The sequence below is a fragment of the Schistocerca gregaria genome, chromosome X (assembly GCF_023897955.1).
Source record: "Schistocerca gregaria isolate iqSchGreg1 chromosome X, iqSchGreg1.2, whole genome shotgun sequence".
NCBI classification, from domain to species: Eukaryota; Metazoa; Arthropoda; class Insecta; order Orthoptera; family Acrididae; genus Schistocerca; species Schistocerca gregaria.
The window spans coordinates 753,684,146-753,704,083 of record NC_064931.1 but is presented as its reverse complement, the minus strand read 5'-3'; the positions used below and the strand labels follow the sequence as shown (position 1 = coordinate 753,704,083).

The 19,938-nt window shown below is 39.8% G+C and overlaps 1 protein-coding gene across 1 annotated transcript in view; it reads left to right on the top strand.

Annotated features, from left to right (window-relative positions):
* The window catches only part of LOC126298194 (protein zyg-11 homolog B-like), a 224,423-nt gene that overhangs the window by 159,338 nt on the left and 45,147 nt on the right, over nt 1–19,938 (top strand). Inside the window, exons 6-8 of the mRNA XM_049989502.1 lie at nt 94–239; nt 1,529–1,669; nt 12,941–13,117. Of these exons, the coding sequence (XP_049845459.1) occupies nt 94–239; nt 1,529–1,669; nt 12,941–13,117 (464 nt within the window). The remainder of the gene's footprint in view (nt 1–93; nt 240–1,528; nt 1,670–12,940; nt 13,118–19,938) is intronic.

Sequence of the window (19,938 nt, the reverse complement as noted above, 5' to 3'; positions counted from 1 at the left end):
TGCAAACCAGAATTAATAAATTCATAATTTACTTAACAGATCCATAAAAGTAATCTGTTTATAATGTTTTTGATTATTTGTATCTTTTTTCAGGAAGGGAAGAAATTAATCCTGATGACCTTAGAAATTTTATAGACCATCACAAAGAACTACAGTTCTTAGGTCTCATACACTGTGATGTATGTTTTGAAGAATATTTCGTGAATCCTCATTGTAGTGGCTATTATAAAAACTTGGTGGTGAGTTGGTTCACAAGTATGTTTCATTCAGTTGCATTTTTAAAGATTATTTCAGTAGTCTGTATCGGTTCATTTATTGTCACACATACTGTTTATTTATATGAAAGTACTGTCTTGAAATAGAGTGAAACTTCTCATCATTTGTAAGCAATCACTTTTAAGTTTTTAAATTCATGACCCTTTCTTTCTTTTGACATCTGTAGTTATACTGTACAAATTGTGTAAGCTGATAGACAATTTTTATATGGAAACCAATCTTTACCTTAATTTTATATGCATAAACTTCATTAGTAGACAGTGGAACAGTTACATCATTGACACTGACCTCAGGATGACATATAGTGCCTTCCCTGTTTGTGCAGTTAACATTTCTCCCTTTGTTTACTTTTCAGTACTGCCTCCACTATCACCAATGATAGACTTATTAAATCCCCAACCTCGAAGAGCCTAGTCATTTCTTCATAAGTATTACAATTTCCTTAGATCCTACCCATACATTAGAAATACTGTTTGCATCTAAAGTACTATTCATCCAAGCTCAAAATTTCTGTGCACTCTTTCAAATTCGTTATACAATTACCATGACTTAAATTGAAGCCTCCCTTGTGCACCCCTGTGCACTACCTCTTTGTGTCTTGATTTGCACATGTATCACTTGCTCCTCTAGCACTATCTTATTGTGTAATCCTCATGCACTGACCTCACATACTTCCCAGATTTGAAATCTTTTTACAGTCGTATGCTTTTCCTGTAAACACATTAAATGTGGGAACCTCATATACCTGTTCTGCATGGTTCCATCTCTTAGTTGTGTGTATGTGTGACAGAAATGGAATCTAGCATGCCATTTGCTTAAGAGGGCATGAAAAAACACATCCAGGCAGACATGCAGGTAGGTTTACCAGGTCAGTCACAGTTTACTGGAAACACGACTTTAATTTTAAATCTATAATTGTTTATGCACTCCATTTCTCTCTGCAACTAACATAGGCAGCTTACCATGACACAAGAAAGCTATTACCCCATGCACCTTAAAACTAACTGCCGCTCAACTGCTTTCCACTCACAGTCACATCATAAAACCCACATGTTACTGGACTCTTGCTGTTTTGTACTGTCCATTGGGTGTACCTGGTTGAATGTTAGAAATTTTAAAATGTACAAGTATTAATTCAGTTTCTCATAATTTATTTTTTAATCAAATTTGCTCCTATCAAGTTTTTGCAACTAGTATTTTCCTACGGTAATCATGCTTCTCAGCTGCTGTGAATTTTGTAACTTGTTTTCAGGTGGCTGGAACTGGTACGGAAGCTCAGATAATGGAGGGCCTCAAACGATACACAGCAAGGCCTTTCTATGTGCAGAAATGTTTATACCACTTGTTTAGATTAACACCAAGCTTCACTGATGCTCGTGTTGATATTATAAAGGTACATTATCCTTACTGTGTAGAGAGATTATGTGAAAACTGTTCAAGTGAAATAAGTTTGCTTTTATTTTAATTTGCAGATTGGTGTAATTTTATTCTTGCATTTACTTCCACTTTCTGATATCCAGTTCATACTTGTGACGTGCTATAGTTCCTACATTTTTTGAGATACACATCCCCTTCATATCATTAACATAGTTACCACATCCATTAAAGATTCACTGAGTTGTAAAAGTTTAATTTCGTGGTGCATCTGTATCTATTTTTATGAAGGGCTTTTTTACGTGTCCATTTTTCCACAGTTCCTATTTAAAATAGCAAAATCAAGCAGATTTATCATATTTCAGTGACTATGAGGTTTGTTGAGTTTGTCTTACATAAAGTGAATGGTTGGATGTTAATCTATCAGACTAGCATGGTAAATGTAGATAAGTGTTTTGTGAGGATAAAATGACAAGTTCTTAGCTTGCAAGGGAAAGACTATTTCTTTCATAAGAAATATACTTCTTACTGTAGTAGTATTTTAGGTCAGTGTACTCTGTTAGCAGATTCCATGCCTGAGGCGTGATTCTGGAAGTTCTGTCTCCAGTGACCATTAACCCCTTCATTGCAACCAAAACATTTATCAGTCAACAATTTCTTTAGATGTGGGATTAGGTGGAAGTCATTAGGTGGAAGTCATTAGATGCCAAATTTGGTGAAAACTGTGAATGTTCCAAATTTTATATTTCAGACTCTTCAGTATTCTCATTGCCAAAGCACCTAATGTGATATATTGTGCTGACGAAAGACCTTTTTTTCCTCACTCGAGCATCTTCTCATATAGTTCATCTAGTTGTTACAGAAGACTTGCAAAATAATCAGTAAGAAAAATCCCTTTTATATTCCAGAAAACACTGGCAAACCTAGCAAATCTTTTATAAAATATATGTTGCATTTTTTCATTGAGGGCTACTAGCTTCCACTCATAGCTTTGATTGTTGTTTTGTTTTGTGGCATGAAGTGTTGCACCCATCATGAAAAATGTAACACACTATTTCTTTTAATATGCCTGTGACATCAGGAATTTTATACACCTCTAACTGCTGATTGTTCATTACCATATTGAATGTTTCCTTGATGGTTTCATATGTGACTGCAGTTTTTCAGTGCTCCTTGTATTTCTTATCATCAAGAGGAGTCTGGGCAATGTGCATTGAGCTGCGCATATCTTAACTGTTGAGATGGTATAAAAACCTTTAAAAAAAGAGATACGTACCACTTGATGTACATTATTGTGCAATGTATATCAACATCAGAAAAATAAAAGCTATCTGTCAATGCCATCTTGTTCTGAGCCAGAATTTTGTATCATATCCCCATACTGGCCAAGTTATGTTGCAGTTGAATGTGTCCATTACATGACCACAGTGTTTTCATACATAGTGAGGAAACACAGTGCAGTTGATTAGGATAAGATCAGAAACAAAATAATTTTTAAATATCATTACCAATAAGGAAAAAAAGAAAGGAAATAATACATTGACTGTTGTGAAAATAAGAGCAGTGCCTCCAAGGAAGTATTAGTGCATTCAGAATTACAGGACAATAATGTACTGTGACTGTACAGTAAAGAATTATAGCAATTTTAATTATCACATGTACTGAATTATGTCTATATCTTACACAGCCTTTGTTCACATTATACTGTTTTTGAGGTTTACCAGATGTGCTGTTTTGTTTCTGCTGTTTCAGAAGACAAACTTAGAAATTAATAAAGCTCATGAAAACTGGGTGGTTAAGAGATCTGCGATATCACATAGAAATTGATGCTGAATAGTAAATTTTATGTGTTGAAAGATCACAAGAGATTGGCTAAGAGTCTTCGATGTAAACATTTTGCCAACATAGGGACTATTACTTCTAAATTGTGGAAGCAGCAGCTGTCCTGCATTTCACTTGTAATAACATGTCAATAAAGATAGGAAATATTAAAATGAGAGCTAACTTTGTGGAAGACAAAAAGCGCCCATTTATTACAAAGACTGGGAAACAATCTTGTGTGCCAAATTATTAATAAGCTTATAAGCTTCTTCCTTAATAGGAGTAATGTTGAGGGCTTGCAGAGTGAGCGCGCACACACACACGCACACATGCACACACACACACACACACACACACACACACACACACACACACACACACACACGCGTAAAGAGAGAGAGAGAGAGAGAGAGAGATTCCAATGTACATGCAAAAGAAAACACAAGGGTTGAGGAAGGGCTACAAAAATGGAATAAGTAGTTGCAGATTGCATGTAGGAAGGCAGTGGTTGGGTAGGAGCAGGAGCAATACATAAGGAACAATAGAGGATAATGAGCATGGATGAAGGATTCGTACCATGGAAGGACTAAAGGTTGCAGCTAAAAGTAAATAAAATGATTTTAAAATGTAGATATGTGTCTGTTCAACCATCCATGAACATCAGTTATATGTAAATCTGCATTTGTATATAACCAATGTTTGTAGTTCTATGTAAAGACTATAGACACACAAGTCACTGATGAAACAATACTTTTTAACAGACAATTGAGAGAAGCAGGTTAACAAGAGCATTAAGTGAGAAAAAACTAAAAGCTAAACATTTTCTTGGAACAAGACACTCAGTAGTTACAGAGTCATATTCCCCATAATACACTGTCCAGTCACATTAATGTGATGTCCTCTCAGACATGCAGGAAGAGAGTCCATGAATTTCTGGAAAGTATTGACAGGGATGTGGAACCATGCCAAATCCAGTGCCATGTCCACCTGCACTAGGCTTTTTTGGTTGAGGATCTGTGGCACAAACAGCCCAATCGAGGTGGTCCCGCAGATTCTCAATTAGGTTTAAATCCAGGGAGTTTGGTGGCCAGGGGAATACAGTAAAATCATCCTGGTGCATTTCGAACCATGCACATACACTGCGAACTGTGTGACACTGCTGGTAGATGCCATCATGCTGAGGAAAACAAACTGTGTGTAGGGGTGGACATGGTTCCCAAGGATAGATGCATACTTGTGTTCATCCATTGTGCCTCTCAGAATGATGAGATCACCCAGAGGATGTCATAAAAACATTCCCTCCTGTGGCCTGTACTCTTCCAATGATTGTTGCAGGGTGTTTACTTTCTGGTGGAGAATAAAATGTTATTCATCTGCAAATGTCATTTCTTGTCACTCTGTGGGTGTCCAGTTGCTGTACTGACACGCAGATTCCAGTCTTCATTGCCAGTGAACCAGGTGCCTTCTGCAGAAGCCCATATGCAACAATGTTCACGGAACAGTCATTGAGGGGAGACAGTTGGTAGCCTGGTAGCCCCTTGGTTCATCTGGGTGGTCAGTTGCATAACATTTGCACATTTATTTGCCCTTACACATCTCCACAGATGTTCAACCCTGCCCTCTATGGTCCATAGGCATCACAGTTGGTCCATGGGTGGCACATTTGCATGGCACATGTTTTGGATAACGTCATTTTGTGATGCGTGGTATACTTTAATCATGGCAGCATGCAAACAGTTTACAAAATTAACCATTTTGGAAACGCTTCCATACCTGGCCCGAGAGCCAACAATCATGCTGTTGGATATCAGATAAATTGATCAATTTCTACACTAAGGCAACAACTGCACTGTTTTTTTTGAACCCACCTGACATGTTTTGTATACCTTCACTGTTAGTGCTTCCAACTGCCACTTATGAGTGGTTATTATATGTTGACATTTAACATAGGCAGTGTCACATTAATGTGTCTGGTATGTGTTGTAGCCACTGTGTTGCCTTACATTCTTCCCTATCCATCATTGAAGTCAAATGTAGAGTTTCAATGAAGTGATTAAAAGACAGCTGAATGGAACAATATGCACACTTGACATGTTGACATGATACTTCAGCAGCATGTTGACATGATACTTCAGTTTTGGTGTATCCTCACTGGAGTAGTTTAGTATGAAGACCCACAGTGATCATATTATCGGGCTCTTCGTCATGATCTGTTAAAATAATAATAATAATAATAATAATAATAATAATAATAATTGCCCTCCCCCCCTCCAGCTTTACCCTTCGATGAATAACATTAGAATGTACAACAACACAGTAACTTTTATTTAGGGGACTATTACACTGTAAGTACTACATGTGCTAACACACAGTATGTCAGGCAGATGTTTAGTGTTTTACCAAATTATACCTCAGGAATGTAAATTCACTTGACATTGGAGTAATATTCTACAATATTTATTATTTTACAAACTGATATTTGGCTTATGCCATTGTCAGGTACAAAGATAAATATGTGTGGCTGTGAAATTTTTGTGGGACCAAAAATTTAAAAATAGTGCAACTACAGCGTATTTCAATTTTCAAAGATGACAATTGTTAATATTTGATTTAGGACTAAAATGAAAGGTATTAGTTCAGTAAAACTGTAATGTAAAACAATTTCGGTTTGATACAATATGTGACACATTAAATAATGAAGTACATGATGAATTACAACAATTGTTCTGAGAGAAGAAATAAGTTGAAGAGGATTCTATCTTCTTGAACTTCTCAAGGAAGGACTTGTAAATGACTACCGAGAGTACTGTGACTGATGGAGGGGTGGGTGACCTCCTAGCCTGTGGTTGTGCTCCATCCATGGTGCCTTGCTCTGCTGGAATACCTGAAAAAGAAGTATTTGTCTGCAGAAGCTGCACTGGTTCTAGCTTCTTTGCTTGAGCCGTGTGCCTCCATTTCAAAACAACAAACTTGTCTTCTTCACTTTTATGAGCCGTGGTGACAGTGGTTGCACCCTCAGGCATGGGTGGCTCCTTCATCTGCTGTCACCTGTCAGCAGAATTGCAGAATGTGGTGGACTCATTATCCTCCAATGTTTCTTTTGTAATGGCAGTGAAATTTCCATTTTGTCTTCATTGTGTATGACGTCGCCGAGGCTTGACTCCACAATTTCAGTGGCCCCTTGAACTCCTTGTTCATTGGGTGCTCGCAGCATGGCATTGATGGCTTGATTTGTCAAGCCCGGTGGGACATATACTGGCAGGGCCATAGCCTCTCGACTGTCCATGACTGCTGGAGCAACCAGCAGGACATTGGCTGCTCGAGAAGCCAAGCGTGGTCATGCATTCACCCTTTGGGGCCACCTGCAGCACGGCAGTGTTCTCTTGCTTCAACAGGCCTGGCAGATCTGCCAGCAGTACACTGGCCTTTTTACTGGCTGTGCCTCACAGTGCAGTGGCCACCTGGAATCTTTGAAAGCCACATAATGCTTTTTTGTCTGCCTCTCGTGCAGGGTAGGCGCCACCTCTGGCCGGGTTTTGCATGATAGCATATAGCTCTGGCACCGAAAGCACATGAAAATCTGAATACTGAACCAGAGTCCATGCTTCTGAGCTCGGTTGTTGTAAATGGGGGGCTGGATGTGGCCATCAATGGGGCGTGCTCAATCGCCTGAGGCTGTTCTGCTGCACAGCTATCCACCGCACCCTTTGCAGCAGCAGCAGAAGCATGCTCCTTCTTGCTTGGCATCTCAGCTTGGAATGCAGTGACAGCTCCACAAATAGCCCGTCCTTTTTATACCTTATGTATGCAATTCTACTGCCATCTGTATATGAGCATATCAGTATTCCATGACTTGTCACCTCAGTGTATGCAGGGTGGTACTTACAATCAATCATTCGAATCCAATGAATTTCTGATTGTAACATGAAATTCTAGGATTGATAATTAGACTGCAGATTCTGCGTAATATTCTGCTTATTTTTCGTGACTCACAATTTGAGAGCACAGCAGCAATAAATGAGCAGTATCATTTCATTAAATGTAGAAGAGGAATAAAACAATTCATTGTACTGTATTTTCAGTAAATCATATGAACCAAATGTTGAAACCATTTTGTTCTAAATATCTCTTTTGTTGTTATTTGTAATCATAAAATTGTTACTCTAGAGTTCATTCCCAGTTTTTCTTTGATTTCCTCATTGTGGACACCCTCCTGCCATTGTTCCCATCTACTAGTACCTGCAATCATCCTAGCTACTTTCATATCCATAACCTCAACCTTGTCGATAAGGTAACCTGAATCCACCCAGCTTTCGCTCCCATACAACAAAGTTGGTCAAAAGATTGAACGGTGCACAGATAACTTAGTCTTGGTACTGACTTCCTTCTTGCAGAAGAGAGTAGATCGTAGCTGAGCACTCACAGCATTAGCTTTGCTACACCTTGCTTCCAGTTCTTTCACTATGTTGCCATCCAGTGAGAATATGCATCCTAAGTACTTGAAACCGTCCACCTGCTCTAACTTTTTTCCTCCTATTTGGCACTCAATCCGTTTATATTTCTTTCCCACTGACATTATTTTCGTTTTGGAGATGCTAATCTTCATACCATAGTCCTTACATTTCTGATCAAGCTCTGAAATATTACTTTGCAAACTTTCAATCGAATCTACCATCACAACTAAGTCATCCGCATATGCAAGACTGCCTATTCTGTGTTCGCACATCTTAATCTCACCCAGCCAGTCTAGTGTTTTCAACCTATGATCCATAAATAATATGAACAACAGTGGAGACAGGTTGCAGCCTTGTCTTACCCCTGAAACTACTCTGAACCATGAACTCAATTTACCGTCAACTCTGACTGCTGCCTGACTATCCATGTAAAGACCTTTAATTGCTTGCAAAAGTTTGCCTCCTATTCCATAATCTCGTAGAACAGACAATAACTTCCTCCTGGGAACCCGGTCATATGCATTTTCTAGATCTATAAAGCATAGATACAATTCCCTGTTCCACTCATGACACTTGTCCATTATTTGGCTTAAGCTAAAGATCTGGTCCTGACAACCTCTAAGAGGCCTAAACCCACACTGATTTTCATCCAATTAGTCCTCAACTAATACTCGCACTTTCCTTTCAACAATACCTGAGAAGATTTTACCCACAACGCTGATTAAAGAGATACCTCTGTAGTTGTTACAATCTTTTCTGTTTCCATGTTTAAAGATTGGTGTGATTACTGCTTTTGTCCAGTCTGATGGAACCTGTCCCGACTCCCAGGCCATTTCAATTATCCTGTGTAGCCATTTAAGACCTGACATTCCACTGTATTTGATGAGTTCCGATTTAATTTAATCCACCCCAGCTGCTTTATTGCACTGCAGTCTATTGACCATTTTCTCCACTTCCTCAAATGTGATCCTATTTCCATCATCATTCCTATCCCATTCTACCTCAAAATCTGAAACATTAATGATTGTATTTTCACCTACATTGAGCAACTCTTCAAAATATTCCCTCCATCTGCCCAAGACATCCACAGGATTCACCAGCAGTTTTCCTGACCTGTGCAAAATACTTGTCATTTTCTTCTTACCTCCCTTTTGAAGATTGCTAATTACACTACAGAATGGTTTTCCAGCGGCTTGACCCATAGTCTCCAACCTGTTTCCAAAGCCTTCCCAAGATTTCTTCTTGGATGCTGCAATTATCTGTTTGGCTTTGTTTCTTTCTTCAACATTACTTTCTCTGTCTACCTGAGTTCTAGCATGTAGCCATTTTTGATAAGCCTTCTTTTTCCTTTTACAGGCTACCTTGACTGTGTCAGTCCATCAAGCTGTTTGCTTCATCCTACTTTTACACACTACTGTTCCAAAACATTCTTTAGCCACTTCTCTTACTGTGTCCCTGTACCTTGTCCATTCCTTTCCAATGACTGTAATTGACTACATTCAACTAACTGGTATCTTTCTGAGATCGCTGTTATGTACTTGTGCCTGATTTCCTTATCCTGAAGTTTCTCCACTCTTATCCTCCTACATATGGACCTGACCTGCATTTTTGGCCTCACAATCCCAATTTCACTGCAGATTAAATAATGATCAGTGTCATCAAAGAATCCCCTGAATACACGTGTGTCCCTAACAGCCTTCCTGAATTCCTGATCTGTTATTATATAGTCAATGACAGATCTGGTTCCCCTGCCTTACCAAGTGTACCGGTGAATGTCCTTATGTTTAAAAAAGGAGTTTGTGATTATGAAGCCCATACTGGCACAGAAATCCAAGAGTTGTTTCCCCGTTCCTGTTGGCCTCCATATCCTCTCCAAATTTACCCATAACCTTTTCATACCCTTCTGTTCGATTTGCAGTCCTGGCATTAAAATCACCCATCAGCAGAACACTGTCCTTGTCCTTTAACAGCTACATCACTGAGTGCCTCATAAAAACTATCCATCTTATCTTGATCTGTCCCTTCAGAATGCGAATATACTGACACAATCCTAATTTTCTTGCTAGACACTGTCAAATCTACCCACATCAGTCATTCGTTTACATACGTTATTGCAACTACACTGGGTTCCATTTCTTTCCTGATGTAAAGCCCTACGCCCCATTGTGTTATTCCTGCTTTGACTCCTGACAGGTAGACCTTGTATTATCCCACTTCCTCTTCTTTCTCACCCCTTACCCGAATGTCACTAACGGCTAAAACGTCCAGCCCCGTCTTACTTGCAGCCTCTGCCAGCTCTGCCTTCTTCCCAGAGTAGCCCCCATTGATATTAATAGCTCCCCATCTCATTACCATTTGTTTGCCAAGTCGTATCTTAGGAGTCCCTGGCTTGTCAGTTAGAGGTGGGACTCCGTCACCTCCAAACGTCCGAGGCATTTTGCTCTGATTGTTGCCAGCATCATATTTAAAGTACCAGGGAAGCAGGTTGCTAGCCTTACTTGCCCCGAGTCCCATTGGGTTTTACCCCTAATGGCTGAGAGACTAACCGGTGGATTTGGTAGTCTTTGCCGTATGAGCACAAAGGTGACCACGAGTCAGAATATGTCAGAGATGCCCAGCCTTATTCCAAAGTAACTGATATCCCGACTGTCGGGACCACTTACTTGGCCACTCATACATTGCCCATGGTTCATGAACTAGGACATGACTACAGGAACCCACACCATGAACCACAGCATATTATGCTCTCTAAATGTACAGATGCCTGCAGGACAGGACAAACAAAGGAATGATACACTCAATTCAGAAACTGTCTCACATTTCTGTTCTCAAATCAGGGAGCAATACTGGGATGGTTTGTTCAATATTGCCATGGTAGAGTATTTCCTCCATTCATTCACACTGAGATAACTTTCCCTAGCTGATGACTTGTGTGTCTCCATGCAGCTGTTACAGGATTGATGCTGCTGAAACTTATGAGTCACTTTTTGGCAGAAGAGAAGAGAGTAAGAAACCTCCTGAAAGGTGGCATCTTGTAACACTTTTTTAGATGACTGGCAACGTGACACATTCTTGTGATTAATTCATCCTGGAAGTTTGCATTCACTGTAATTAACATTCCATCTGACACATTTCTGTGCCTTTGATCTCTTTGCCCATGAGTGTATGTAGGTTCTGTACTAGGGAGGACAAGGTGGGACTTGTATTAATTTCACAGTGAAAAACAAAATAGTTTTGGAATTTAATAACAGATGGCTCTGGGGACACTTGCTAGTGATCAGTATTTGTGATATGTTCTGGTTTATTTCAAATGGATACTGAGTTAAGATGTTTACCTGTTTCTAAATCTATATCTATGTACATACTCCTCAAGCTACCATACAGTGCATGACAGAAGCTACCACACACCACTGCTTGTCAATTCCTCTCCTGTTCTATTTGCAGATAGATAAAGGGAAAAACAACTGTCCTTAAGCTCGCTTGAGTTTACAAAGTATCTCCATAATACTTGCGTGCGAATGAAACCTACCAGTAACACAACTAGCAGCATGACTCTGATTTGTTTCGATGTCTTCCTTCAACCCAATGTGGTGGGAATCCCAAACACTTGAGCAGTATTCAAGACTGGGTCACACTAGCATTTTATACACCGTCTGTTTTATAGATTAGCTACACTTTCCCAAAATTCCGCCAGTAAAATGGAATCGAGCATTCACCTTCCCTACTACCAACCTGACATGCGCATTCCATTTCATATGACTTTGCAATGCTGGCTGCGGTGGTCTAGCGCTTCTAGGCGCGTGACTGTTACGGTCGCAGGTTCGAATCCTGCCTCGGGCATGGATGTGTGTGATGTCCTTAGGTTAGTTACATTTCAAGAGCTTCTATTCTCTCCTTGTTTCAACTGTGTATCATACACATTTCACTTCCATACAAGACTGCATTCCATATAAACACCTTCAAGAAACATCCTAACACCTAGATTTACATTTAATGTTAACAAATTTCTGCTTTTCAAAAATACTTTTTTTGTTATTCGTAGTGTGCGTTTTACATCCCCTCTGCTTCAGCCACCATCAGTTATTTTGCTGCCTAAATAGCAAAACTCATTAACTACTTTTAGTATTTTATTTCTTAACCTAATTTCTCCAGAAATGCCTGAGTTAATTGGATTAAATCCCATTATCCTTGTTTTACTTTTGCTGATATTCCTCTTTTACAGATGTTATCCATCGGCTCAACTGCCCTCACAAGTCCACTGCTGTCTCTGTCAGAAATACAGTGTCACCAGCAAACCTCAAAGCTTTTGTTTTTTTCTCGCTGAACTTTAATTCCCTTTCCAAATTTCTCCTTGCCTTTCTTCACATCTTTCTCTATGTATGGAGTGAATAAAATTGGTGATAGGTTACAACCATGTCTCACTCCCTTCTCAACAACTGCTTCCCCCTCACATCCATCGACTCTCAGCATCCAGTCTAGTTTTTGTACAAGTTATAGATAACCTTTTGTTACAGGTATTCTACCCTTGCTAACTTAACAATTTCAAAGAGTGTAGTCCTGTTTACATTGTCAAAAGCTATCTCTAAATATGTAAATTCTAACACTAGGTCTTTTTTTTCATATTTTCATATGTGTAAAATGGGCACAGGAGCAGAAAATGCGTAAATGCATGTTCATAATGCATAACAGTAAGTGAACTTGCATTTGACTAGGGCCCTTTCATTTGAAATATTTCTCAGGGTCTGTTTGTGGCCAATTTGTTTTCCAAGTCACTAAATGCACTAACAACTCCAAAGTCATTCCTAGATTGTTTTTGACAATAGTGCAGTTTGCCCATTCAGTGTCATTTATGAATAATTTCAATGATATCTTTTACAACCATGTTATAATTGTTATTGTATTCCATTGCTTTTCATCTAATTTGGTGACGTATGCTATAGTGGTCATGTGGAGTAGAAAATAAGGTAAATAAGGAATTTTATACTCAATTCTTAATTGATCTTTAAAATTTTCAGCTGGTGCTTCCAGGGATGATAGTGCATGCTGACCAGTTTGGAGTACAAATGGCTGCAACAGCATGTCTGTACAATTTGACAAAAGGTGACTTCGCACTAAAAATTCACCCAACAGTATTGAAACAAGTTGTTGAACTTACTTTGCAGGCTATGGAAACTTTTCCAAGCCATTATCAGGTACTATAAATGCTTCCTGTGTGATTCTCAGATGGCATTTTTTCGGTTTATACCATGAAATATTAGTATCTAAATTGAAGTTTTAATTACAAAATAAGTTTATAATACACAGTATCACTTTAAAATTGTCAGTATTTATTTTTTTCCCGTAATTGTGCATTAAGTTTCCAACTAAGGAATTTGAAACTCAAAATACACTGCCTAACAAAAAAGTGAAGAAGGGGAGGAGGAAACATAATGAAACTCCATCAGTTGAGATGGTATATGTGATGTTATTTCAGTGATTACAAAATCCAGTCAAATTTACAAAGACCTTAGCAGTATGAGCCTACTTATCTTTGTGATGTTGGCATCCACTCTGTCATGGGTGCAGGCACTGATGTGATTGGGAGAGGTGTCATAAAGCCATTGTATCCTCTCGTGAAGCAAGCTGGCATACAACTGTTGTAATTGGTCCTTGATATCCTGGATACTGGCAGTGGTACAGAAATAATGTCGGAGTTGGTCTCACATGTGTTCTGTGGGGGTCAGATCTGGGGATCTTGATAGTAAGGGGAGTAACTCAACATCATGCAGTCATGAAAATGTCTCAGATACTCAGCTGGGTGGCCTTGTCCAACAGGTGTGATAGTTCAGCAAACCGACTTCTTGCCATCTTCAGGAGTTCCTGGAGTCTGATTGACCTCTTGGTGGATGCTGACTTTATATAATCTTTACCCCCTCCTGCAGCTTCTGTCTTGGCACTTCCATGTGATCCACAGCTGGTAGTGGGGGAAGCGCGGCACCTCGCAGCAGATCATGGACCGCAGACCTTCCGTGGCCATGAGCGAGTGCAGAACTCTGCCGCCGTGGTGACAATGCATCTTCTTCTTTAGGTGCCCTGACAGAGGCGGATTGCCATCTAGACTGTCATAGTGTTTTAATCATACTCAAGGCTGGATTCCTTGTAGCAGATAAAGGGAATTGCACAGTCCTGCTGCCACGTAATGTATACAAGCAAAAACTGTATGACCTACAGGAGAATTGGAGATGATCCTACCAACAGGGTGTAAAGGAAGACCATTGATCTTCTCGACCACACCTTTGCAGATAATAAGACAGTGAAGAAACTTTGTCCATGAGCAGCTGCACCTCCTAGACTTTACAGACTGCGTAAAGTTCATAAGGAAGGAATGCCTCTCTGCCCGATTGTAAACATTGTAGCACCAACATATGAATTAGCAAAACACCTGATGCCGAAGCTTAGTCCCTTTCTGGACAAATGCCAACACCACATTAGAAATGCAGCGCACTTTGTCCAGCAGCTCCAAAACTTTCGACTGGACCAAGAAGACCTCATGGTGAGTTTTGATGTGTTATTCCTCTTTACTAGGGTCTCTGTAAGAGACTCCGTAAGACTCATAGGAGAAAAATTCAGACCACGAGTAACAAAAGTTTTTGAATTTTTGCATATGTCAACATACTTTCTGTTTGACAGGAACTACTATGAACAAACAGATGGAGTAGTGATGGACTGTCCACTATCACCGGTAGTGGTCAATATGTTTATGGAGGCTTCTGAAGGAGTAGTTCTCGAGTTGGCAGTCTAAAAGCCCTCCTACTTTTTTTTGATATGTAGACAATACATTTGTAATCTGGTTGCACGGACGACATCGTGTGCAAGACTTTCTGCAGCATATGAACTCACTGAACCAGAATATCAAGTTCACAATGGAGGTAGAAGAAAACTACCAGCTGCCATTTCTAGATATACCCGTCAAGCTAAGACCAGATGGTATGCTAGGACACAGTGTCTACTATAAGCCAACACATACATATTTGTATCTGCATACCTCCAGGTGTTATGCTCCTTCACAGCAAGTGTGTGTCCTGAGCACACTGGTGCACAGAGCACGCGAAATCTAGGACCATGACAGTCTAACAGCTGAATTGCAGCACCTATTCACTGTGTTCTGCATGAACAGTTACTACAACAACAGCCAGATAAAACACACCTTAAGATTGAAAAAGCTGAGACCACAGCCTTCCAAGGTAGAAGACAAACTGGCTGTGATGGCGATTATATCATACGTCGGGACCACATCGGCAGAATACTCCGAAAATACAATTTCAAGTGTGTGTTTTGCCCTCTACTCAAAACAAAGACATTATTAGGATCATTCAAGGATGACTTAGGACTCCGGAAACCAAGAGTGTATCACATTACTTGCCAGTATGGGAAAATGTATGTAGGCCAGGCCATCTGGACAGTACAGGAGTGATGCAGTCAACATGAACACCAAACAGACAGCTGACCAAGTCTGCTGTGGCAGAGCACTGCATCTCACATGAACATGACATGAACTATGGTGTCACAGAGGTGTTACAGCAATCGAACACCTTCTGGGACTGTGTCCTCAAAAAGGCAGTGGAGATCCAGCTGCATGACGAGCTAATAAATAAAGACAGCAGTTTCCAGTTAAGCAAGGCCTGGGATCTAGCCTGGAGTGTGATTAAAACACAACTACAGTCTACATGGCAATCATGTCAGAATACCTAAAGAAGAAGACATGTTGTTACCATGGCGGCAGAGTTCCACACGTGACTGTGGCCGTGAAATGTGTGCGGTCCATGACCTGCCGCAGGGTGCCGCACTACTTCCACCACCCGGTGCTGTGCTTCCCCTTCACTGGCCTCGGACTCCATGGAAGTGCAAAGATGGAGGTTGTGGGAGGGGAGGTAAAGATTATATAAATTTGACATCCATCAGAGGTCAATCAGACTCCAGGAACTCCTGAAGATGGCAAGAAGTCTGCTTGCCAAAATGTCGCGCCGGTTGGATGCTACCACCCGGATGAATACCTGTGAAATTTTCAAGATTTCTGTGCACTGGGAAAACCTCAGATCATATGATGCAGTCAGTTCATAGACACACGTACTGTATTTGGACAACCATTGTGCTGTTGAAATATGGTACCACAATCCTGTCACATGAGAGGTAACACATGGCATGGGATAACTGTAATGACCACTGCCGTGTCAGATTTCCCTCATTCCCTACCAAGTGTGACCTGTTTGATTTATTTATTTTTTATTGGTCCAGTTTTATCGTATAGAACAAATTGTACAATTAGTATTGGAAAGGTCAAAATGAGATTACAGTTAATATTTTAGTATTACCAAAGGAAGTGAAAGTAAGTAGGTAGATATTCATATAATCTAAGATTGTCAGCAAAATAGTAGGCAAACTAAAATTGTGTACCTCCTCGTACAATTCAGTTTCTAAGTAACATTTATTTTACATATTTAGAAATTCTTGCACAGAATTTAGTTTCATTTTGAATATTGGATACCTGATACATAGTATTTTTTACTTCTTCTGGTATATTATTGTGTAGTGTGACACCAGTGTTAATTATCTTCCTCTATAGACTGTTGTTCTAAAATATATTTGGTGTGTATTTGATTTCCTTCTGGTATAATAATCATGTATATTTTTGTTATGTAGTAGTTTGCATGTTCTCAAGAGGTAATCCACAGTGAAGAAGATAGTTACGTATGAGGGTCATTGAATAAGGAACGCAACTTTCTTTCTCAGCCAATTTCAGTTTTAAAAAATGTAGAATTTGTTGTGGGACATGTGGAATACCCCCCCTTCAGCCCATGTAGTCCCACAAAGTTCTGATTGGTGGTTGTGCTATATGTACCCTTCAAAATGACGTCTGTAACAGAGATGTGTTCCAAGCAGAGAGCTGTCATTGAACTTCATTTGGTTGAAAACCAGAACATCCCAGATATTCATAGGCATTTGTAGGATGTCTACAGTGACCTGGGAGTGAACAAGAGCAGGGTGAGTCATTGGGCGAGACATTGCTCATCATAGCATCAAGGTCGCACAAACATATTCGATCTCCCGCTTGCAGGCTGGCCGCACACAGCTGCAACTCCTGCATTGTTGAAAAGTGCAGATTCTCTTATTTGAGATGACTGATGGATCACAGTTGAACACCTCATTGCTCAAGTGACATTTCTGTTGGTAGTTCTGACACTCTTATCCACCAGTTCTGTACTCGAAGGTGTGTACCCACCAGGTTCCTCACCACTTGACAGAAGACTACAGAACTACCTGCAAACCTGCAAGTTACAAGGCCGATCGTGGAAATTTTTTGTTGAAAATCCTCATAAGCAATGGAAATGCCATGTGGCTAGGGCCTCCCATCAGGTGGACCGTTTACCTGATGCAAGTCTTTCGAGTTGACGCCACTTCCGTGACTTGCATGTTGATGGGGATGAAATGATGATGATAAGGACAACCCAACACCCAGTCCCTGAATGGTGAAAATCTCCGACCCAGCCGGGAATCGAACCCGGGCCGTTCGGTATGACATTCCGTCGCTCTGACCGCTCAGCTACCAGGGGCGGACATCATAGACAATGAAACATTGGTTCACCACTTTGAACTGGCAATATGTGGAGTGGCACCACACCACATCTCCTCTGAAAAAAATGTTCAAAGCCACACCTTCAGCTGGTAAGGTAATGACAGTGGTCTTATGGAGCTCTGAAGGGGTTATTCTGTTTGATGTCCTCCCTCATGGTGCAGTGTATTGTGCTTCCCTCAGGAAACTGAAGAAACAACTTCAGTGTGTTCAACGACACAAAAGTGTAAATGTGCTTCTCCTTCTCCATGACAATGCAAGGCCCCTCACAAGTCTGTGCACCCAAAAGGAGTTCACAGAACTTGATTGGATTGTTCTTCATCATCCATCCCACAGCCCGGACCTTGCACCTTCCGACTTCCATCTGTTTGGCCCAGTGAAGGATGCACTCCATGAGAGGCAGTACAGGGATGGTCACGGAGGTTATTGATGCAGCAAGACATTAGCTCCAATGTCGACTGGTAGAATGGTGCTGTGTGGGCATACAGGCTCTCCAAGTAAGGTATTGTAGGGCTATCACATTGGACAGAGATTATGTTGGAAAATAGGATTTTGTAGCCCAGAGAGTCGGGAATATTATGGTGTATTGGAATCCTGAATAAAACCAATCTGCTTTAAGGAAAAAAAATCAGGTGTTGCATTACTTATTGAGTAACCCTCGTAAATGAATAAGGGTGGTACATTCAGTACATCAAGCAGAGTATTATGGAAGTTACAGAATTAAGTTTTTCTAAGGACACAAATTAGTCTTAGAGCTTCTTATTTATTTTTTTTTCATTCTAGAAATAATTGTTATAACATGAGTGTCCTCAGAAAAAAGATCCCATATCAGAGAAGGGAGTTGATATGTGCAGAGAGTGTGCAGTACTGTTGTTTTGCTTGTCATAGATGTAAATACTCTTAGACCATAGCACACAGATGAGAGGTTTTTAGTCAAGTTACTTATATGGGTGTCCTTTTTTTAAGTCTTTCTGGACCCATTGATCCAAAAATTTTGTCACACTTACATTTCTTAGTCGATCATTTTTTTAATCTTGCTTGAATAGACATTTGGTTAAATGGTGGAAATAAGTGAAAGTTGACACATTCAGATATTTTAATATTTACAATGAATGTGTTTTTGATTAACCACTCTGTGTAAGTCTTTTCATAGAACTTTCTGCTGTTGACTACAATGTTTCTGGGCTAAATCTAGTTAGGAATATGCTAGCATAAACAGCAAATAGTGTAGTTTTTTTGGGTACTCATATATATACAACAAAGTCATCCACATAAATCAAGAAGAGTAATGGTTCTAGGATTGAGCTGTGAGGTACATGATATTTTATTGGTCATTAGCTGGAAAAGAAAAAGTTGTTTCTCATTTTGTTCATAGTGCTGAAGTCATACTGAAGTGGTGCCTCCTGCCTGCAGTTTTTTTTTTAGGTCTGAACATAACCACCAATGTGCTACACTTCTTATTCCTCATCTTTCTAATTTTTTGAGCAGAATTTTATAGTCCAGGACACCAAAATCCTTTGAAAGGTGCAGGAAACTACCAGCAGCTAATTTATGTTGATAAAGGGGTTTTAAAGTATAGTCTAAGAATTCAAATTTTGCTGTTTGTGTAAACTTTAAACTTCCTGAAGCCATGTTGTTGGATGGTGAGAGGAAATATTAATTATGAAACTTATAAGCCTCATAAAAAAGATTTTGTAAAAATTTTGAGAAGGTGTTTAAGGGTAATTTGATATTTTATCAATAGAACCTTTTTTAGCATTAGTGAAACGTTCGTTATTTTCAGAACCTCTGGAAAGACACCAATTTCTTGAGAGAGTTTGAAAATTTTTAGCAACAGGTTTTCTATGTGGTGAGCACATGGTTTTGTTATGAAGTCAGGTATTTCATCAACATCACTTAACATTTTATTGCTTAATGATTTAATTTTACTTATATTTTCATCAGGATTTGTTTGGTAAACGTATATAGACGCATCCGAGATCACCAACTTACTGGAGAAACATGGGGCTGGTCCATTACAGTTTACTTGAGTGAGATCTTTAGCTAGTGAAGTAAAGTGTTCGTTGAATGTTTTCACTTCTGATTTTGGGTCTGTGACTTTTGAGCCTTCTAGTGTTAATGATACATTCTTTATTCTTGTCTGAGATACAAGAAATCTACTCTGTAGGAATCAGCATGGGTTTCCAAAAAGACGGTCGTGTGAAACCCAGCTCACGCTATTCGTCCATGAGACTCAGAGGGCCATAGACACGGGTTCCCAGGTAGCTGCCATGTTTCTTGATTTCTGCAAGGCATTCGATACAGTTCCCCACAGTCATTAAATGAACAAAGTAAGAGCATATGGACTATCAGACCAATTGTGTGAACCGAGTGAGTTGGCGCAGTCGTTAGCACACTGGACTC